We start from the raw sequence: 24,386 nt of genomic DNA, 5'->3' as shown, positions 1-24,386 counted from the left end.
AAATTCAACATGTCAAACCGTCGACATTATGACAGTCCATTGTTCTCCTGAATGAGGACCATAATACCACCGTATATGGCCTTGGCATAAGCTGGTTTCACGGAGCAAACCATTTTCAGCTCCAAGTACTTTGCTCGTGTGCCGCCGTATTACATATTTATGCTCTATACCACGGTTGTAGGTATAATTATATGTATAGGCGGGGGCACATATATATTATACCGCGCATTGTCCGTCTGGTTACAATATAATATCCGCAGTGAATATATTATGTATGGCCGGAAACGTTTTACCGATTATTCCCAATTCCCACCGGCGGTGGACGTGTTTCTGCCGCATCTGTCCGGCAGATAACTTCAGACTTCGGTTCCCGGGTAAACATTATCCTGCATTTGTGGTATATCCATGGAGTGGAGCATGATTTTATGACCTATCGCCGAGCGGTCAGCTGGTGGGGAGAGACAGCTCTGAGCTTGCGATTTCATTGTTGCGTGTTGCTGTTCTCCTGTATGCACATATAGTGTTCTGGACCGTTAAATTGAAGGGAATAGTAGAGTCAGTCATCACTGCACGGAAACAAACAAAAACAAAATGTTAAATTTTAATTCATTTTCAAAGCAATTTCAATATTAAGCATACAAGTATTATCATGGGTTAAATATACAAAGTTATTGCACATAGGCCTAATATATTGTTATCAAACAAAATAAAATGGCAATGTAAGGGTACAGTCCATAGCTTAAGTATAGGTCGTCTCCTTAGGCTGCCATTTTAATTCCTTGACGTGATCAATGATTAAGTGAGGGTACTATTGCAATAACCTAGTATGTTTAAGCCATGAGTATTACTCATATTATAAGGCGTATAGCTTATGGGACATCGTAATATTGTTAAATAGGTATTATTAGCAAGGATAATAATAATATTGTTATAGAAACATTCGCCATCGCTATCTGCATATACGTGGGTATGGACTATTATAATATACTTATAAACAGTATAAACCAACTACTGCGGTTTTTTTTCGTACAAATTGAACGGTATAGTTATCCACTTTTGGTGGGTGAGGGTGAGTGTGGGTGTAGTGTACTTGTGTGACATACGTCGTAATACAACTTTTCAATATTTTCTTCTTTTCACTGTGCCCAAATTGCTCAACAAATGTTCGGATATTTTACAGTTACAGTCCATATAATAGTATACAAACTTCCTTTTTTTGTTTATGTTTCATATAGTTTCGCTCAAATCGCTCAGAGATCATACCAACTCAAAATCGCACTAAAATTACTTCTATTAGTTCTAAACAGTAGAGAGTGTGCCATATTTCCGAACAAACGAATAGGTTTGGATTGTACTTATGACGCTTTTGGTTTTAACCGTTTCTTCTACTCACAAGATGTGTTCATGGACAAAACATATAACACCATGACAATTATTTGATCAACATTTTTAAAACTATACGAACAAACCCTAATAACAAACGAGTTGCTTCAAAAGTTTTCATATTATTTTTGTTTACATCACACGATGCTATCCACTTATCGTGACAAAACAGAACATACTACAAAAAGTTTTAAACAATATACAACACAACGGTACGTACTACGACCATTTATCTTCCACACATATTATTAAAGACAGTATAAGTCGTCGGTACCTATATATTATTTATTTGTTCTTATTTTTATCGGTGGAAAAAAAGATAAACGCTAGTTGAATACCAACTACAATGATCACCTATCAACGATTCGCTTTTTTCGTCCATTTAAACTTCTCATATTTATTAATTACCAACTTAGAAACCATAATATTTTTTTAGCACCTTCATGCATTGCATTGTGCATTAATAACTTATTGATAGGAAAAAATTTATTAATGCTAATAATAATACCTATAACTAAACTCTATACTTTATATCATATAATATTTATACGTAGACTACTCTTGTCAGTTTGACATAAACATCACAAGTTCATCCCTATTACCTTATATTTAGATATTGGATACTAATCTAGTTAGATACTACATATCTATACTTCTAAATTATGATTATTACCTTTCAGAATAAGAATTGTGATACAGTGTACGAGGGATAAAAAACCCAATATTTTAAAGCAAATATCTGATCAGCCATTTATAATAGTGTTTTTTTTATGAACATTGTTTGTAGTTAAAATATAAAAATAAATAAATTTTAATCATATAGGTACAACACATCCTATCCATTTTACTGTTATTCGTTGACCAGAATACACTTTAATATAAAACGATTGTTTATGTTCGAGCTTATAACTTAATCTTTTGTGTTGGTGTACACTTTTTCGACCAAGAGTAGTATTTACATATTATATGAACACAATTTCTTGGGAATAAATAAAATTGTAAATTAGTACAAAATTTAAAATAAACCAACCAACGTCTTTTTATTATTGAATTACAATACCTACTAACTATTTACCATTATACTAACCAGAGTTGAATTTCACTATTCGTGTACACATTATTCTTATGATGTCATTTATTTTATTAGCAATACAAATTGAGTTGGTGGTGAATAAAATATCCATATGCGGATTAAGATTGAGGATAATTCCACATATTTGGTGTTGTAATTTTTCCATGATTATGGTTTATAAAAAGAGTTATGATGTCGCGTTAATTTCTACATACCACTTGTTTGATAATCGAAAAAAAAAGTAATATTTATAATGTATAAATGTATATATTTTTATAAAAATGTATATTATTAAAATAACTTAGAAAGTACAACGTAAAAATGTAAAAATGTCCTACAAACTAAATAATATTGTTTACTTAATTTTAAGACAATAATAATAATAATAATAATAATAATAATAATAATAATAATAATAATGATAATAATAATAATAATAATTTAATGATAATAATAATAATTAATAATAATAATAATAATAATAATAATACAATTAATACAGTTAGGACGTGTATAAGAATAAGTTTAAATGTATCACAGGTTTATGTTTATAGTATTACATATAAATATATAATAATATACTAAGTATCTAAAACTATAGAAAAAAATATTAAATTCCTTTCCCAATTTAAAAAAAAAAATTTTTTTATACTTTTTTATACTATAATTGTACTTAAATATTATTATCGTATAATTTAACATGATATATAAATAATTTATTTTCCGTCCACTGAGGTAAAAAAAAAATACTTTAGGATATCACTACCCGACCCGAAAGTGATTTATTTTAAATACTATACATAATATTACTCTACACAATCCTATTCATCGATATGTTTAAAAAAACATCTATATATAATTTTATTTACACGTTATTTATATCATAACATATATTATTGTCTAATGAGAGCCCATATACCAAAAGCAGTGCCGTTAATCGTTAGACCTGTACATCAGTGTTTTATTGGTCTTTCGCAGGTTAATGTGATGCCATCTTTCGGATGGAGCTTATCGTGCTCGATAGTTATAATTTATGGTTTGACCCGCAGCATCTCACCATATTTATGGTGATATTTATGCTCAAAACGACTGTGGTATGAGGTATTTTTTTTCTTTATAAATGTATATACAGGCTTTGTTTCGTTTATAATTAAATCTGTGTAACTAGGAATTCCACTATCAGAAATTAAAACCACTGTAATAGTATAGGTAGGTACCTAAATGCGTTCGCTTATTGTTTTACAATAAATGTATGTACAAAATGTATCAAATAATATATACTATGTGCATTTAACGTAATACAGTCGACCTTCCGGAACATTGGATTCCATATAATGAGGCAACCAAAGACCGTATTATTATAGGCGCCGCACTCCGATACATCAAAATAATATCCGAAACATACGAAAATTTCGAAACACAGACGTTTGGATAGGAGTAATACTGTAGGTATTAGAACTGTCATTGGTTATAAAAGTAAAAAAAATTATATTAAAAAAAATAATAATTGCCTAAATCACCCGTTGTAGTAACATTATGATAATTACATAAATATAGGTATAGGTACCTTATTATATGAACGATCATAATTATTACTGTTAATAAATAATAATACAAATCACTAAGCTGATCTGTTTCACCTTTGTACCTAATAATTACTTAAAACTAACATTATAAACTAAGCACAATATACATAGGTAGTAAACGTGTATATTATTTAGGTATAAATATGTGAGTGCGCATGTGAGTGTGTGTCTAATAAATACTACTTAACTCTAAAATTAAAACTACATTTAACAATATAGTAATGATTATTTACAAAATCCAAACAACACAATGTTATATTATAATGTAATATCAACATTTCTATTAGAAAACAACAATATCAACGACTGAACGATGTGTCGAGCCTGAATTACATATACTATACTCTCATTCAAAAACAACTTTCAACACACTTCCGATAAATATTTAAAAGGACTGGACATGACTACATGAGTGGTAATAGTTCCATCTCGTTTTTTTAAATCAAAATATCACTAATATCTCTGTCCATATTAAGTTAAATGTTAGTATCTATTTCTTTGAAATGCTGTATGAATAAATAAAAATAAATCTTTGAATAATAATAAACTATAAAAATCACAGATGGAACGACTGTCACGACTACTGTAGCCTATACTGATCCGAATAATATGACTTATACTCACAAAATATGCCATTAATAAGGTTTATCGTAACTTTGTTATAATACAATATAATGATTTGAACTCTTTACCCCCAAGCACTCTTGGTGAAATTGACAAATATTATACAGATACTTTAACACTTATACACTTTAACCACATTCTCGTACATCAAACCGACCAGCAAGGCATATTACCGCCGAAATGTTAAATGACTCCGAAAATGTTCAAGTGGAACGCTAAAATATATTCAGAGTATAATATGTAAATTACGTAGAACTTAAATTGAAGTTACCTACTATAGTTTTAGTAACTTAAGTATTGAATGTCTTAATGCATTTAAATTTTTCAAAACTCTTTTGGGCTCTATAGAAAATTAAATTTTGTTAGTGGACGTAATAGGTAAAAGTGAAAACCAGTTATTGGTCACAACGTTGTTTTGCAAAACTATGTAATTTATAACTACAGATAAGTATGTCATTTGGTGTACCTAATAGTTTAAATGGGAAAGTTTAATTTTGGCGAAGATCTTAAAGCTTGGGGGACAGATATACCTGTACTGGCCGGTGCTTTAACTTAATACTGCATAAACAAAATGTCACTATAATATACAAACTTATAATATTAGGTATTGTTGAATAATATGTGATAATATTTTCATGCAAAAGCGTATACGGCTTTAGTTTAATAAAAGTCAGAGGGGAGCAAAAAAAGAAATTATGAATACCATGGTGCGTAAACCAAACAATTTAAAAGTCTCTTTTATGGGTTGACCCATTTTTCGTAATGAGTGATTGGTCCTACAATTAGATCGGCGGTGGAGCAGAGTAAGGCCCGACCAAAAGGTCACTGGACGATATGTATGAAGGTGCGTTAACTTCAACACAATAATGTTTCAATCGAAAACTACACACTATATTTTATAATATTGTGTATCAAAAAAACAAACATTATTTGGAAAAAAAAACTATGTTATTAAAATACAGGAATATTTTTAACTATATGTTAATAGTTAAGTATAAGGTACTTGTACTTAATCGAAGGTCTTAGCTAAGTAGATAAATACTTTTGATAGAAATTTGGTAGGAACAGGCGTGGGTCCAGATCTGGCTAAGGGGCTTTGCCCCACTTTGTAATGATTATATTTTTGAAAAATATATTACCCAATACCTAATATTTAAGAAGGTAGGTACTGAAATTGTATTATTAGTCATCTTTCTGATAAAAAAAAATTGTACATCTCATCACTCAGAATTTCAAATTTTTAGATATGGATCCGGATGGAAATGGTACTTAAATTTGTTTGAACTTGTTGGACATTTTAGTCTCCCAACTATTCCTCTAACATAGATTAAAGAAAATAACAGCTTTTCCGTCATTTTAAACGGTATGGTTTACGACTGTGGCTGAATGATTGGATTATTCCTTAATGATGCTGAAATCATATTCATCTTATTTTGAGAAAATGTATTATTTTATCTATGAACCTTTGTCCATAAATATATGAATAGGGGTAGTAAATTTGTATTTAACCGCAGTAGATCATACATAGGTACATCTTATAACTACCAAATTACCATCACCATTATTACCGGCGGATATTGGTAACGACTTGGGTACGGAGGCTAAGCCCACTAAAATTAGTTAAACCCACTCATAAAGTCCAATAAATTGAAACTTCTCTGTGGTTCTATGTTAAGTAAACATTTCAAGCCATCCACAATGTAACCGAACATCCGCCCATGCACTTTTATTATACATTTTGTATAAAAAATTGAATATTTGGTTAGTAATTTTTCTGAGACTTACACTATCTACGTTTTGCACTGCTTAAAAATACCACAAAGCATACAATTGTTAAAGCGAAGTGATTGCAATGACCATTAGTTAATAATTATTATTGAAAGAATTCGCTTAAAAACCTCTAAAATTAATTTTAAAATGTTGGTAATTAATTAATTTTTTTGTTAAATTGGTACGGTTTAAAATTAAGAACAAATCTTTAAAATACAATTTAATTTTCCCACATTTACTCGTATAATTGAATTACGCCCAAAAATTAACTATTAGATGTTATCTATTCCTTGCTACAGAAATAATTTTTAATATATTCGAACACAATCGAAGAAATGGTGTTTACACCAATCAATATAATCCACATAACAATTATGTCAGGCTAAACTTAGGCCAATATTTTTATACTTTTTTCATAAATTAAAACAGTTTTTCAGGAAAAATATGAAATATTAAAGATTATATTGTGTGTTTTGAAAATTAGCACTAACAACTAACAAATATGTCTCAGTTTCTACCCGTACAATAGTAGTCGATTATAACAGTCTTGTGGATTTGGAGTTTAAGATAACCAAAAAGTTTCCATATTAATTTATGTTTATAATTATAAAGGTATAATTAACAATAATAATATTATACCTAAAAATAATTTATTATGGAATTGAACCGTTGTATAAAATACTCTCAATTGTATAATAAAGAACAGTATAGTTATACTATAAGTGCTTCTAGTATTGTTATTATTATTCAATTCGTATTTCAATTTCATAGGTTTATCTACGAACACCCATATCCACAAAGCATAGTTAAAATCGAAAAAAGTACAGAGACCCTGACATAAAATTAGTGCGGATTTTCAAAGATTTTTGTGCTTAGAACCATACATTATATATTGGCCAACCATAATAATAACTGAGAGGCTTACTTAAAAACTTAAAATACTATATAGAGTCAAATCGGTAAAATGGGTTTTAAATTGTAATACAAAAATATTTTTCAATTGAGACGTTACAAAATGGTAAGAGATATTTAAGCGGGGATATTTTCTACTCCGAATTATTACCTAATTTTTTTTCCTGAACGACAATGATACAGCATAAATGTTATTAAAAAAATTAAGTTCTACGTAGTGTAAGTAATTAAAATTATTTGTTAAAATAGATTAACATTTTGGTCAGTCTAGCAATATGATTGCAATCAGCCCAATATTAGGTGCGTACTTGAAGCAACATGTTGGCAAAGTTTGAGTTTGTGAACTTGAAGTGTCTCTTGTCATAGAACTTGAGCAGCGCCGGACTGTACGGGTGTTTCTCTTTGAGATGAATGTAGTGAACTTCAGGTTCATTGGTGGTGTGTCCACATTCTTCACAAACGTACATCTGCAATGAAAAACATATACGTTAAATACTGTAAATATTATGACATCTGCTGAATTTATAACTGGCATAAATGCATGATAATGTAAAGTACCTTTGTCCTTCTCTCTTTGTAAGCATATTGATGATGTACACCGTGCACTTTCAAGCAGTGAGATTCAAGTGAACAACGTTGGGTGAACGATTTCTCACACAGATTGCACTTGTAAGGACGGACACCTGTTGATAGAAAAAACTTATTAATTCATGTGGTTAATCAATTTTATTCGAGGAAATAATCGAGTTTACAGATTTTTAAATATCGGAATGTTTGAATTTATTTCGTTTACATAACTAATTTAAATTGTTTTAAAATATTACAGATCGACTATAAAATAATAACTCTAAAACAAATTTACATTGTAAATCTTTAGGTGGCTCATAAGTCATAGCTGATATTAAAAATAATATTATCATTGATTTTAAATTATGTCTTAGATATTATGCAATTGTATTGCTATTAGTTATAACGAATAACTTTATAAATAGATTGTTTTTTCTTTTTTGTTCAAAAAGTGAAACCAACTATCTTTATTTATTTTTCAATTCAAAAATAATATTCAACCCTATCATAAATCCTAGACTTGTTATTGATTGCATATTTCTAAATACATAATGAACGTACCAGTATGTGTTCTAGTGTGTCGTTTCAAGTCAAACGTATCATTGAAACCCTTTCCGCAGAACGTACAAAGGTATCGTTTGACGTCACTGTGACATTTCATGTGTCTGTTTAACAAACGCTGTAGGTTGAATGTCTTGGAACACAGGTTGCAACAGAACTTTGAACCGTTTTTGGTTGTTTCGACTGGTTCGGGAGTAGTATTTATTGATACGATAGTTGCTGGAGCTACTGAAGTATTGCTCCTCTCTGGCTCTGGTGTTCTAATTAGCATTGATGGTGGTGGTGGTGGTGGTAGAGTGTCGTGATTGGCTAATGGGTTCTTAATGCCGTGGCCACCGTTAACAAACTCGAATGGCAAGTCATTAGGAAGGCCGAGCTGTAAATAATAATTGAATATGAGTACACACAATGAGTCCTGGGTGGTTTAAGGGAATAAAGAAATATATCAAAGAACAATATGTACTTTTGCCATCGATTTACTGGAGAAAGAAGAATATTGAGGTTTCCCTACGGGTGGGGTGGTCTTTCTCACCCTATGTTGCAGTACTCTGACATCCAAAGCGGAATTACTGGAATCTTTGCCATTTTGAGGCGGTGGCGTAAGTGAGGACATTGTACCATCCATACTGACGCTAGCAGGTGATGGTGCCGACATGCTGGTATTTGAGTCCATCTCTAACGACGATAAACCCGGTGACAACATCATCTGTCCACAAGCCTAAAACAATGAAAGGTTATAACGATTTGGATACACGGTAAGGGGTTGGAGAAATTAGACTAATGGTATGCTTACGTCTACGTTTTGTGGTTGTTGTAATTGCACTTGTATTTGTAACTGTTGCAGTTGTTGGTTGGAGTCTTCAAAACTGCTTTGTGATAATCTGTCTTTTGATATATCATAACTTCCATAGCTATTTCTACATGGTACTGGCTGTCCGTTATTGTTGTTGTTCACCTGCTGCTGTAGATAATTGCGCTTCTCCGATTGTGACTCGGAAAACCCGTTTCTATGTTCATTAAACATATGTAGAGGTTGTTCGACGAGTGAAGGAGGAATGCACTCTTGGGGCTGAAAAAGAAATTATATTAAAATACTGATAATCATTATGTGCATTAATGCACTATTAGTATTATTAATCATAATGCATTGCAAGTACGGTTGTTAGCGTGATACAATTATGTCATTTTTTAAAAACCAAAATATATATTCATAAATTTACCTCTTTGAAGAACAATTCAGCGGCGTCGTTGAGGCTGTCTAAGAAGTCGGGGTCCGTAGGGCCTGCGAAAGTAAGAGTAGCAGTGAACTGCAAAGGATCGTTGGATGTGCCATTTTCAGAATCAGCCATCAATGTGTCGAAACCGTTTGTTTCTTTTACGTAGCTTGACAGATCTTCGCAGTCGTCCTCTTTAATGTCTATGCCTAACGATGAAGCATTTTGTAACATTGAATATTGTTTCGGTGGACCTTCCAATCCAATGGAGAAAGGGCCACCACCACCAGCCACAGGATTTTGACCTGTGTCGTTGTTATTGAAACACAATTGTTCGGTCATCATCAAATGATATTGATTGTTGTACTGGGCGGAGTAGCAATTGCCACCCGATTTTATGAGGCTCTCGTGAAAGGGCGGCAGCGACACAGGACTGTTTGGTCCGCCGAAATGCTTGCCGTTGCCGCCGGGGTTCATGCCTCCACCACCTGGGGCCATGCCACCTCCCCCGCCTCCACTGCCCAAAAGGCCGGTGGGACCACCGCCTCCGCCACCACCGAGTGTGTACGAATGCAATGACGAACCGCGGTTTGAACTAGAGTTGGTACTACCTCCGTTTGTACCTCCCCCACCGCCTCCACCTTGTTGACCACCACTGCTCCTTCCACGACCGGCAGCGGCAGTGATAATACCATTTGGTGCTGAAACTAACTGTCCTCGTAGCGTAATAGTGAATTTGTTTTTGATGGCTCGAACAATGTCCAATTCCAAATCTTCTTCCTTTTTGGGCACATGATAATCGATTGGTGCGTCTTGTTCGGGTTCTTGGACAGTGCTCGGAGACTGTGTAACTGTTTTTTTCTGGCAGATAGATGGTGATTTGACGGCTGCCGGTGTTCTCTGTATGACGGACACCTGATGACATTTTGGTGCTGGTGGTGGTGGTGGTGGGGGCAACTTCGGTTCAGCCTCCGGGCTAGCCACAGCTTCCTCTTCGACTTTGATAGGGGGTGGTTCACATTGCCGATGGGTGACCTGCAAGCTATCTTTACTACCGTATGGTATATTATCGCCATCTGACGTGGATATGAATCGCCTTTTTGGCGGTGGGTTCCAGTCAGGCGATGGTGGACATATGATCGGCGCAGGAGTCTCAATCGACACCTTTGGACTAACTCGGTGGTTTGGAGACTCTGCTCTATTTCGTGATTCTCGCTCCAAACAATTTACTCGGTCGACCTCTTCATCGTCGTCCTGCAGTGGATCTTTCTTGTTGACATTTTTCTCTGTAAAACATAAATATAAATTAGTTTAAACGTACAATAGATCACTGCATGGTACAATTTGCCTAACCAAAGTCAAATCAATTGTCATTCGTATGGTGGGTCTGTTATTACAAGCACCTGTATACCGTGTCATATTCAATATCCCTTTTTAAACATCGCAAACATACGTAACGCGCGACGCCCCAAACCCTTTAACCCACTGCCAGACTGTTGTTTGTCTCCAGTCCAAGGATAATTGTTATATGCCGCGCCGACACAGCAACAAGGTCGTGGTCGCCCCAAGATAAACAACCGCCGCGCATGTTAAATATAAAAGGGTTACCGACGAACCCCTTGTTGACTACAATAAAACCATAATTCACATCGCCGTTGTAACAGTATTTGACCAGCAGTCTTTGTATTGTCAGACAGCACAAACAAAACGGGACAAATAAAAGGAACAACGCGCGACGTACAAGGCCGAGTTTTATTATTGTTCAACAGTCGTCCTCCCGACTCATTACATCTAATGGTCACAGATAGCAATCCACGCGTTCAACAATAGGGTAAAAAATGTGTTGTCAAACAAAGCGTTTGTGGTATTTTTAAGCCACGTCGTTACGTATGTAATATTATCATCACGTCCAATGAAATATACCGCAGTTTCCATATTAACGGGTCGTAAATTTTTTACGAGCCTCAAAGTCTTGTGTGAACTTTCGTTGAAACACGCGGAGGCCTCTGCGTATATAAAGACGAGCCACGGTGGAAGTAGGACGTGCAGTATAAAATACACTCACAGTATATAATATAATAATACGATAGTCAGCACCGGGTTTGGCTGCGTCACGAGTACCGGACGAACGGTTCTAACCGGATTGTCAAGAAATAAGGCTGCGTTCACAACGCAGTATTTCAATATCGAAACTCTCTGGTGTACAGCAGGTAATATAATACACCAATAATGCCTGTATAAAACAATAATAATAATATATTATTATAATACATCGATTCGAATCGGCGTCGTTCGACTTGGACGCGTTTAACGTGAAAACTCTATAGCTCTATAACTCTCTTATATCTATATAATATAATGAAATATTCTGGGTCATCTACGAGTACCTAGGTACACGTGTATATATATAAACGTCGTTCCGGTGTAGAAGTATTGGGTACGGAAGGAAAACGGAAAAAACCGTCCAACCAGCCACCGCGGCCGACCGTAACGATCAATGTCGTTGCACTCGGCCGTTGCCTGCACAGAAACACTATATATATAATACAATAATTATATATATGTATGTATATATTAATAATATAGCTGTGTCCGACCCGCAACATTTACCTCGGAGATTATTCACCGTAATGGTGACGGTCGTGTTTTTTTTTTTTTATTTATTTCACTTCAGCACACCAGAAAGAGCAAAAAGCGTACAATTTTCAGCGGTAACCAATTAAATCGGATTTTCGCGGCCATTGAATTTCGTTACGTTTACAACAATATTCAAATATATAATATACATTATATAGGTATGGGTAGGTGTACAGCAGGCAGCACAACGGCTGCAGTTCGCCGGTTTTTCACGACTACGTATATCCGAATCAATGCCGCCGACGAGTGGCTTGTGTGAACAAATCTTAAAGCGTGACTGGCAAAACTTGTTTTATTTTTTTATTTCATACACCATCGAAACGTGTACACGTACTTTTGTGTGCGCGTGTGTATGAGTTTGTGTGTGTGTGTGTGTGTGTGTGTGTGTGTGTGTGTGTGTGTGTGTAGGAGAGCGAGTTTGTTAGTGTACGCGAGCGTGTGTGTGCAGTGTGTGATCATAATAATATACGCGTACACAATACACGACGCTATTATATAGGTATATATATATATGTGTGTGTGTGTGTGTGTGTGTGTGTATATATAGGTATAACCGTGCTGCGAAATACTTGCTGAATTTCAAATCATTAACCAAGTTCAAGGCAAAGTTCACGTCTGCGCCAGCTACAACATAATGGTCGGTCGTTAAAATCTCCCAAGGACAAAATATCATACTCCGACGGCGGCGTGCGCGCTGCTGCACAGAGACGGTGGTGCCTAGCTATAATATATATATATATATATATATGTACATGTGTGCGTGTGTGTGTGTACGCATGCGTGTGCGTGTGCGTGTGTGTGTGTGTGTGTGCACTTGTGTGCGTGTGTGCGTGTGTATGAACGTATATAACGTGCGCGCGTATAATTTAAATTTTATCGCCATTCGAAATCAAACCGCCACCACCGCGCGCCAGCCACCGCCGCCAATCGGGACGACACAATCGACGATATATACCTACGTGACTCGAGTGCGAATATTTCGTACACATAGGTAGGTACCTATTATTAGGTATACGTTTTTTTTTACGGGACACGCGTGCTCGTGTGCGTATATTATACAACGAGTTAATATGTTCGGCGCTGCCTCCACCGCGGCGTACCTATGCGCAGTCGAGAACCCCGAAAAATGTTTTTTTTTTTTTTTTTTTAAAACACCGACCTTGGACGGATTTTGGCCGCAACCGTACGGTATATTCCCGCCCGACGACGGAAACGGAATAGTAAACGAATGTGGGTGTTACTCGCCCGTATATTATTACCATGTTAAATATTTTAATATTATTATTGCAATAGTGGCGCGTAGGTCTATGGCGTTATGGGTATGTCGTCCCGCGATCGTGTGTACTGATGTTCATTCTGTGAATTATACTACGTTTTTGTTTTTTGGCCCGCGTGGGACGGACGTTCTGCGAGAGAGGGCAAAATAAAACTAAAAACTGAAAGAAAAAAAAACCGTACACGCATTATGCATTACGTTATTATATTATTATTATTATTATTATTGTACTACGAAATCATAATGGCGAACGACACACTCTTCTTCTCTTCCGCCGGGCACGACGAGCGGCCGCGTATTATAACGGTACACGCCGCCGTCACACACACACACACACACACACACATACACACACACACACATTATATGCACACTTACATACACGCGTATTGTAATGTATATATTGTGTGCATGCGTATGTATATAATATAATATGGTCGGGCGACAAAACGACGAGCCGGACGATGCCGTAGGCGCGACGCATACACATGAAGTCGTGTGTGTTTTTTACGGGTCGCTGGTAAATACCTGAATAAAAAATTAATAACGCCGACCGTTTTCGGTTTTCGGTGTGTAATGTTTGTCTAGTGCGTCGAACAATAATTACATAACCCCGCGCCATGCGATGGGTGCGATATTACACATAGAGTAATGTACCTGTTTGCGAATCTTTCGCAGAATAGGTAAAGCGACTTCGTTAGGACGCTATAACTGCTCTAAACATGATGTCTGTGTGTAATTTTCTTCGATCCTAGAAAATTACGTTTCGTGTACGTCGTAATATTGTTGAGACGCGGCGGGCGTTGGACTCGGCGAGGAGTTACATCCTCCTCGGACAATAAGCGAACTTTGTACGACGATCAGAGATGTATAGGAAAATTATTTTTAAAAAAACATGCTACGCCACGTAGGCTGCTATACCTAATTTAGACGCCGCCCGTTATGCGCCACGAGCGTATCATAAAAACCTATATGTGTATTATATGCTAAAAAAAAACCATTAAAAAACTCGTCGATTGAAATAAATAGGCAAATTATGGCTGATGTATTTTTTTTTCCACCGCGAGTAGTCCGCGATTTTCTATGACGTGCAATAATACAAAACGCGTCATAAATAAAATATAACACACGATATTATTATATTATTATAAATAGTTTTCGGCCGTAAATTTTCAGTGCCATTGTCCTGTCTGCGGCAGCGTAATATTATGCACACAATAATATATAACATAAGTACCTACCTACCTACCTATATACGATACGTATAGACGAATATAACCGCTAGCAGTGTGGCCGCGGCGATGATGGGCGGGTGGGCGGGCGCGCCAAAGGACACCGAACGGCGACGGCCTCGGCCGCAACAACGGACGCATATAACATTATAACCGGATAAAGGATATTCTGTTATTTATAACGATTTTTATTTTTTATTTATTTTTTTTTTTTTTTGAGAAAAAACGTAACCGTCTATAGGTAGAGAGCAATATGATATAACGCGTACAATAATACGTGTCTCTGAGTGTATATAATATTATTATACGTATAAACGCTCTCCGGTCTGTCCTCGAGACGCCGCCGTACCTCACCAGTCGCGATGTCGTGTCATGTCCATAATATTATTATTATTATTAATACTGTCGTTGGTAGACGCATTTAGCGATCGCTTTTGCCTGCGCCCGAACGTTCGCTGAAAATCGCGCGGCCTCGAATTATTTTCTTAATTATATTTTCTCTCGTGTAAGTGGGGTTTTTCGCCGACGGCTTCACGAATCCTCGCGAAAATACTAAAAACCAAGTATCGACGAGTATTGCTCCAAAAATATTGTACCTACTGGTCGCGACACGACGAATGCGCGACCAGACGTGTCTTAACCGCGGTTTACATAATATTGTCGTGATTTCGGTGGTTGTGGGGGGGGGGGCAATATTATATATATTATTATTGTATTGTGACGCACGTCCGACGAGCCGGTCAAAAGAACTTGACGTTATACATAAAAAATAAATAAAAATTGTGATATGTATTTTAACGTCGTCGCCGCCGTTGTCGTCGTCGTGGCATTGGTCGGTTCGGAGGTCTCTCTCTTTCTCCCCCTCGATACGTATACCTATGTATAATAGTCGTGTACAGTCAGGTTTTTGTCCGGCACACCTCGATAGACTTCAAGGTAAAACTCGTTTCAGGTTCATTACGAACCGATGCCACTATGATATTATTATATACAGTAGACCGTCGGCTAACGGCCGCAGAACCTATTATATATATATTATATATATATATATATATTAAATATATTTATTATATATGTATACACATTATAGAGATCGACGGACAGAGTTTTATATGTATATATATATAAAAAAAAAACAGATAAATAAATGTATAATGTACCGTCGCGGGGCGGGGAAACAAAAGAAATCCGCCGGCTATAACAGTGATATTCAGAACGATTTTATACAATATTATACGTCGTGTGAGCTGCGTCTGTGGCTGTGTACGGTTCGTCGTTACACGCCGCCGCTACTTCCCCTCGCTCGCCGCTCCTCCGAAGCCGCCATAGTTTTTTGCCACATCGCCGACACGGCAGCGATTGTTCCGGTGGTGGTGGTGGGGCTAGCGAGTTTCCCCATGTGCAAGTACGGTCAATAATATTATAACGTCAGTCATAACATTATTATTATTATTATTATTATTATTATCATACGGTTGTATAATCGATTTTTGCAATGCGATTTTCGCCAAAATCGCCTGGTTGAATTCTTCAACGAGAACGACGAAGGTTATACGATGGGTAATTATTATTTGCATTATTACTGCGATGGGACGTTCAACTATCATCATTATCATATAGGACATAGGCTATATACGTCCTGCCACAGCACTTGTACCGGGCAAATGCGGGTTTACTAGGCACACTTGTTGATTTCTGTCACCTATAACATTATTATCATGCAGGTTGTACCACATCATACAGTCGCGCAATAAATAATGAACTCGATGAATAGCGCAGTTACAGTATGAAATATGAATCAAACTAGATGACACAAAGTTTAGGGCACACTGGCATAGAGCATAATATTATTGTATGCACAGACAATAGATAGGTACGGGTATTTTTCTTTTTCAACTCTGCCTGCAATTCATCACAAACACGAAGTGAGGAAGTAAATAAATATGATTATAATATTATGACGTCAATGGATGGTCTGAATTTTTTTTTATGCCTTGAAAATAATTCCTTAAAATATCTACTGCCGTACTCATTACTCGCATTATGATACCAATATAAATAACGTTCACGTTTGTCGACCAAACGATTAATGTGATCATGTCCCGTTTGTCGAGGTGAACGGTGTGTGCAAGACCTCGGTGTTCGTACATAATATATTATTATATGGGTACAACGGCCATCTATAAGTACAAACCGTTAATAATAAATATAAACGCGTTTATAGCTCAAGATTAAAAAATATGTTATTAATTATTAATTTTTTCACTATTAATTAATACCCATACGGTTTGCGCGTGAAAGCCGTAATGACGTACTCGTCATACGTCGTATTATATTTTTTTTGCTTCAAAACGTCTGATAATTTGGAACAAATAAATAAACAATTAAACGGTTTAATAGTTTTAGTATAGTCATTAATTTATTATTAGCTATAGCTGAAACGAAAGCTTGTGTTTAGTTTTTGCAGAGCCTAATTATTGCAACAACACTTTTCACGATTTCCATTACAGTCGATTGTAACGGGAGAGATTTCAATGTTTAAAAAATATAATAAACTATATTTCAAATTAAATCTTTTATACAATCACCTTAAAGATTGCTTATTGCATCTAATTATAGAATACTGGTTGTTCAAGTTAGTTTTAATAGTTAATAACATAATAGAAAATAGTTAAATAGAAAATGTAGGAAATAAAAATTCACCACTATACAACAATCGTTTTAGTTACTATTGAGTTTATTATATCATTTTACGGACCTATGTCATATTCTTATGAAGTCAACGAATTTAAGTGTGGAGTTATAATTTTAAAATAAGTAAATATTTCTTCCCAAAAAGATTTAAAAATAAAGTATCAAGTTGTAGAACATAAATAAATAAATTCATGACAATTACCAATACATTTATGTTAAGCTATTTGCATTCATAGTTACTTACTAATACACAATTGGTTAGATATAATACATGTTTTACTAATCTTTCACGAAGTGAACAATAATAATAAATGTTTTTATTTATACAATAATATTTTATTTGTGGTATTGTGCTTAAAGAATTTAAATATAAAATCATGATGTGTGAACTGATAATTATGGCGAGATTTACATATTAATATGGGCATAAGTAATGCAAAGGTGGTGGATACAAAAGACAATTTTTTTATGGTGTGCATACAAAAGTGGATTATTAAGGAGACAATATGAAGTCGTTAAAATATGCGCCGACTATTCATCTTTGATAAATTTAGAAAACACCATGAGAACCACTGACAATAGGAGCACTGATTTTGGGCACCTGTAACTTAAGCAGTGTTCACTGTTCACCTGTTATGAGTGGCAGTCACCCTTCGAAGGAATGATATAAACTGCAGAGAAAGGGAGTGATAGAGAAAGAGAGAGTGAGGGAGTAAGCGTATATAGTGGAAGAGTATGAAGAATGCTGTTGCACCCTCCGAACAATATGATTTTATCGTGTATAATATTTCATTTTCCCTTATTCGGTATACGCGAGCGGCGGTAATAAAAAGGGTCCGAGGGGGAAACGGTTTTTATTGTAAACCATTCATGAGATATTTTTCGAAAAACAATTTCGACGTATATATAAATTCAACAATGATAATGTAAATGGTCACGATAAAAAAATATTTATTACCGTTCGAGAAGAACACAATATTATATAATATTATACAGTATTATAATATTATACACATACACCCATCAATGGCCGTGCACATAACTGTGTTTATAAAATATACAGCGCAGGTGTTTTCCGCGATTTTAGGTTTGAAACCGTTGCGCTAACTTGTGTCGGCGCCGAGCGTTTCCGGAAGTGTGCATACCTCGCCAATACATATCCCCTGCAGCAAGGCCTTACGCGACCATGAAACAATAATAATTTAATATATGGCTATAACATCGACGACGGAGACAAAACCTCCAAATCCAACACACGTACAACAATGTGATAATATCGTATTCGGCGCAGTGCGAGTTATGTGAAGGTGGTTGGCAAACCGTTACGTAAAATTTAATTTCGATTCAACCTATTCAGACCCGTCTCGTCCATACAATATAATCAAGTCGACGTTGACGTTCTTGCAAGAGGAGAGAAAAAAAACAATACGCAATTTGTGTTATCTAAATCGTATGCGCTCACACACACACACACACACACACACACACACACACACACACACACACACACACGCACACACGCTGTTGTATTTTGCGACCTTGCGTGTAACCAGTAAAATTATTCGTAAAACAATGTCATAATGTTCTACCGTATAGTTGAACATAAATTATTTTACATTATTACGGTCCCGATAGGACAGCGATTGGTCTCGAAAACGTTTCGCGCTCAATCGTCCGTATACCGCATACCCGGTGCAAAGTTCGATAACACCGAGTTCGGGCACAGGTGTGGGGTGGTACCCACGTAGGCGTATTATAATAATAATTCGCTGTCGTACGGATAGTTATTGAGGTTTCCGAACAGCGGTTTCCGTGCGAATAAAAAATAATGTACATCACGATGCACGCGGGACGGAAAAACCGCAGCAGAAGAAAACGGCGGAACAATGGACGACTGCGCGTACAGTGGGTATATATAGCAGTCGCAGAGAGGTATAGGTACACGATATATATATATATATATATATGTATAAACCATGGGAAAAATCACGGAGGCGTGTAAAACGAGCGAAAAAACCAAATAGAAGGAAGACGAAGAAGACGGAGGAGGAAAAAAATCCGAAAGACACGCCACCGCGACTTTGCGACGTCGGTAATTATCGTAGGTATAAATATATATATACATGTGTACCCGGGCAAATTGTCGGAACGCATTGTGCCAGTTTGCTGACCAACCGAGCGTCTTCCAGAACGTTGAACTCGCGCGGTAATGACGACCCGTGAAGCGAAACGAAATTGACCTTGTTTTTTATTTGGTTTTTTTTTACATTATTTTTTAATTCTCATTATTTTTCCGTCCGCGCCGCGAATTCGCGCGTTCTCGGTGGGAGTTGTATTTGTATTTTTTTTCTACCATACACGTATACCTATGTAGCAGTATTCTGATTCCGCCGTAATTTTCGTTTCTCTGTGTACCGTTTAGCCGTCTCCCCGTCGCCGCAGGGTCCGGGGACCGGAACCGTCGCCGGAAACCGAAAGCCCCACGAAAAGTCGTATTCGGATCATATGTGCCGTATAGTGTCGATGGCGTGGCGGAGGAGATGCTGTGCCGGAAAGCGGTGATCGAGACCCGCGATCAAATTGACGGCGTTGGCCGCGGAGGGGTAACGGGAATGCGAGATAACCGGTTTTTCCGTTGACGAGAAACAGAACACAACGCAAGCCCGAGAATAATGATGGTGATGATGACGATGACGATGATGCGATGATAATAATTATTCTCGAGGCGACTATACTATATAATATTTATCATTGATAAATTATATAGGTTTACTGCATATTATACGCACCATATAATATGTCAATATCTGTAATGCGGAAACGAACGAATTAACATTCTCGCATTTTTGTCTTGAAAAATATGTATATAAGAGACATGTTAACTGTAAATTAATGTTAATTGCGTGAAATGCGATTTTATTTTTATTTTAGACGATTTTTCCCGTTGGTTCAAATAAATTATATGGGTTGAATTGTTTTTTCACGGGCTTTGCCAAAAAAAATTGTATATTCTACAGCCAAGATATCCAAAGAAAGTTCTGGCACACTATAGCACATTATATATTATTTATATCTAGGGACCGAACAACAGGTTTTTATCTATAGAAGGAAATTGTAAGTCATTTGCTTAATAACATCTGCTTTAATACCGTTCCAGACGTCCATCCAATATGCTATAGGTAGCGATCTTGTGACACGAATGCGCATTACCGATTTGTAATATGATTTCGCGGTATACTTTCTTTTATAGTATCCGAAAATAATGATGTACACCTGTATAATATTATATTGTTGGTGTTGGCTAAATTAATGAGCAATTTCTGAACGGCGGCGGAAACACGATGGAAAAAAATTAGTACCTGTCAGTTTTTTTTATTTTAAAATAAATATTTTTTTCTAGACTATATACGTTTTCAGACTTATTATAGGCAATAGTCTTCTTTTGTAGTGCCTATATCTAGTAACAAGATTGAAATAAACACATATACGGCACTATTATTTTATTTTATTTTATATTAGCACTTTTGAAAGTTAAATTTACATGTTTGATTCTTAGATATATGTAATGCTTTTACTAATATTTAAAATTTTACATTTTATTTACAGTTCACATAAACAGTAGGCAATTATAATGTTTATTTGCATATACTAAATCTTACATCTTTTAGTTCTAAGGCCATGTCGAGCGAGTATATATCGGTATAAATATAAAATTTGTTTTTTTTAAGTTATCATCATATTCGAAAATGATTTAACATTGCAGTAATGAAATGGTTTTCACGATAGTTTCTGAATTCTTTAAAAAGAAATATTAAACTAGAGGTTCACTATTTCAAACTCAATTTATCCTAAATCGATTTAAAGTTTAAATTTTATGCTATAATATTATAAATATTCATACATTAATATTTTAAGTCATTAAGATAATTTATAATAACTATATTGATTCAATAATATAATACAATAAAGTATTGGTTTTGATAAATGTTATTTCTTATTTATATAGAATATATTTAAAAGTATGGTTATAATATGTACTTAAGTATATATTATATTTCACGTTTTGACTTTTGGCCTCCAGTCGCGTCAAGTTGAAACGGCGTTAGATGATCATTATATTTAATAAGTGAACCTACCTATACAAATGTGAAGGGAAAAAATCCTTGCCAAATTGTGGAACCACGCAGGTACATAAAAGGAGTATAAGTACAAGGCGTGGCCAAAATCGGATTACACGTGAATTGCCAAATATTTTTTTTTTGTAAATTTTTTTACCGGCTCACATTGCAATCGCTCGCTGCGGGAACGGTCCACGCTTCAGAAATTGTCTATAAACGCCTGCGGAGACCAGAGGTTATAAGAACCATCATCTGCCACTATTATTCACCTACTAAACAAAGGGTATAAATAGATAAGTATGTATGCACAAACAAGTGTATAAGACCACTTGTAATGAATAAAACTGGGGTCGAACACAGATTTATCGATTTCGGGTTCAAAGACACACAATAGGCCTCAAGGCTACCGTATACGACGTGATTCAACACCCCTCATAATTCCCTATCCTACCCTACAACGGATGCATTATAATATTCAAAATAAATTTACCGAGGTAATCAATGTTACAATACCTATACTGCAGGTATAATATGTGTTTTACCGATATTATCTGTTGATGTCAGGTCTTAGACGATGCCCTTTACAATAGTCGATTAGGAGCTAAGAATGCGATAAGAGGACACAAAAAGTAAATCAATTACTATAATGAATTAACGAAATTAGAGATATTTTTTAATGTTCGAAAGAAATAACATTTTTAGCAAAAAAAAAACAAGTATAAACTATAATAACGCTTAAGAATACTATTTAAAGAAATAATGACTGGATAATTGGAAAGAATTATTATTGCCTTATAACGTAGTGCGCTTACATTTTCGTTCAACGAATTCGCAATTATTTTATAAGTCCGGATATAACAAAAAAAATATCATACATCGATAAATGAGTAGAAATAATCATCGTAATTGAATATTAGCCATGTTCGAGTATGGCTCTAACTTACATATTATTATCACAATGAAATTTGAATAACTGCATATATTACAAAATGTGAAATCCCGTATCGGGCGTTTAAGTTTCCCTACAGGCAGTGGCTGGTCATGCGCACCAGCCGCGAGTCAATTTATTAGTGTGTTAAATATTATGATCACGGTATACAGTATATCTATAGAAGTACGTTGTATAATAACCTTTGCGTTCCAAGTATATAATAATATACGTGGTGCCACAAGCAACCGCCACGTCTAAGTCTGATCGATTACTATATGGTTCCTAGAGCGTGCGAGCTTGGACACGAATATCTCATGTGCGGGTGGTATATAATATCATAGCATAAAAAAAGGAAAAAAGTCTTATAAAAAATCCTATAAAAAATAATAATGCGTTCGGAGAAAAAATATTTTACCGTTACACAGATCACAATATTATATTGCGCTAAATACTTAACATACGGATATAATATATGAGGCGCGTATAGAGGCAGAACAGCTTAAAATGTGGTTTCATTTAACATTTTATAATTTACCTAAGAGTAGAACAGTAGAATTTATATTTTAAAACCAATAATAAATTGGCCCTTGTAACAGTCCGCTGGACAATATAATTTGTTTTGGAAAATGATTGATTTGATAATTAATTGCATAACTAGTTATATTATAGAAAAAAATGATTTTATCGAAAATATCGGATTCTAGGTTATCTGTTCTGGTGTTACGCACCCCATGGGTACATCACGTTATATATACCACCTAACACAATGCGTACTGCAGTTTAATATATTATTAAAAATTATATTTTGTTATCGCGACAATAGACACTATTATTTTGTGTATATACGAACATTTTATATTATGATATGACGATGATAATAAATGTCAGACTGGGCCTTACCTTGTGGGGTTTTCGGCACCGGTGACTCTTGGACGACTTTGGACTGCGGCTGCTGCTTTGGCGGCGGCGGTGGCGGTGGTGGAGGCGGCAGATGCTGCCTTATTGGTGCAGGAGGCGGTGGTGGCGGAGCAGGTTGGTGATGGTGCTGATAGTGGTGCTTTATGAACGGCGGAGGAGGTGACGGTAGCCGGTCATGGTGATGATCGTTGTGATAATTTTGCAGCGACTGTACCAGCGGGTCGGAGGAAACGTGCGCGTTTCCCTTTTGGTTTTCCAGCAGTTTCTGTTGCTGCTGGTGCAACCGATTTTTGATGAGGAATATCTTCGGCATTTTGACTTGGTGGCGGCGGCTGGGTCACGGGCAGAGTTGATGTGGCGACACAAATATGTTTTCCGCGACGAAGACGAAACAAATTCCAAAAAAAAAAATCAGCAATGAAAATCAGCCGTTAAGTCAGCGAGTGTGGTATCCACAAGTGTCACTGTCAGCCGCGCCGGTAAGGTGCGTAAAGTGCGGGCCGGCGGCACGTACACCACCGCAACAGATTCATAATGTTAAATCGTTTCGCCGGGACGGTGTGATATATTTTAGGAATACACTTTTGACGACGGCTACGGCAGATACTGATATGTAATGTGTATGCGGTAGTAAAAATTAATAAAAACCAGAAAAAAAACGCACTAAAAAAAAAAAATTAAAAAAGACGTAACGAGCGAACTTACACAATAATAATATTTTTTCGAAAAAATAAATACCAAAATCAAAAAATACTACTTCTAATAATAATAATAATAATAATAATAATAATGCAACGGACGACCAAACGGTACGTCGGTGAAATCGGAGCGGCGATCGACGTGTCGTCTGACGGACGCGACGGCGGAGAAGCAAGAACTGGCTTGGGAACC

The 24,386-nt window shown here is 35.7% G+C and overlaps 1 protein-coding gene across 3 annotated transcripts; it reads right to left on the bottom strand.

Annotated features, from left to right (window-relative positions):
- Positions 1–24,386, bottom strand: LOC111031171 (protein ovo). Of its 3 annotated transcripts, XM_022311001.1 has the most exons (8): positions 23,478–24,385; positions 9,696–10,975; positions 9,269–9,544; positions 8,939–9,193; positions 8,476–8,851; positions 7,906–8,030; positions 7,656–7,814; positions 1–566 (listed from the first exon to the last, which is right to left on the bottom strand). In XM_022311001.1, exons 1-8 carry the CDS (start codon positions 23,806–23,808, stop codon positions 564–566), a joined length of 2,805 nt encoding a protein of 934 aa, XP_022166693.1. In that variant the 5' UTR covers positions 23,809–24,385; the 3' UTR covers positions 1–563. The 3 variants fall into 3 exon arrangements, with proteins under 3 accessions (XP_022166693.1, XP_022166695.1, XP_022166692.1); XM_022311003.1 differs by lacking the exon at positions 1–566 and having other exon boundaries at positions 3,159–7,814; positions 9,008–9,193; positions 23,478–24,386; XM_022311000.1 differs by lacking the exon at positions 1–566 and having other exon boundaries at positions 3,159–7,814.

Source organism: Myzus persicae, unplaced genomic scaffold (genome assembly GCF_001856785.1).
Source record: "Myzus persicae strain clone G006 unplaced genomic scaffold, MPER_G0061.0, whole genome shotgun sequence".
NCBI classification, from domain to species: domain Eukaryota; kingdom Metazoa; phylum Arthropoda; class Insecta; order Hemiptera; family Aphididae; genus Myzus; species Myzus persicae.
Note: the sequence above shows the minus strand (reverse complement) of the source record. Positions and strands in the feature narration are given on the sequence as shown.

Coding starts and splice junctions, on each gene's coding strand:
- LOC111031171 (XM_022311000.1), bottom strand. CDS start 23,808: ATGCCGAAGATATTCCTCATCAAAAATCGGTTGCACCAGCAGCAACAG. Junction 9,545..9,695: donor CTGAATTGTTCTTCAAAGAG/GTAAATTTATGA, acceptor TTTCTTTTTCAG/CCCCAAGAGTGCATTCCTCC. Junction 7,815..7,905: donor ACAAAGAGAGAAGGACAAAG/GTACTTTACATT, acceptor TTTTCATTGCAG/ATGTACGTTTGTGAAGAATG.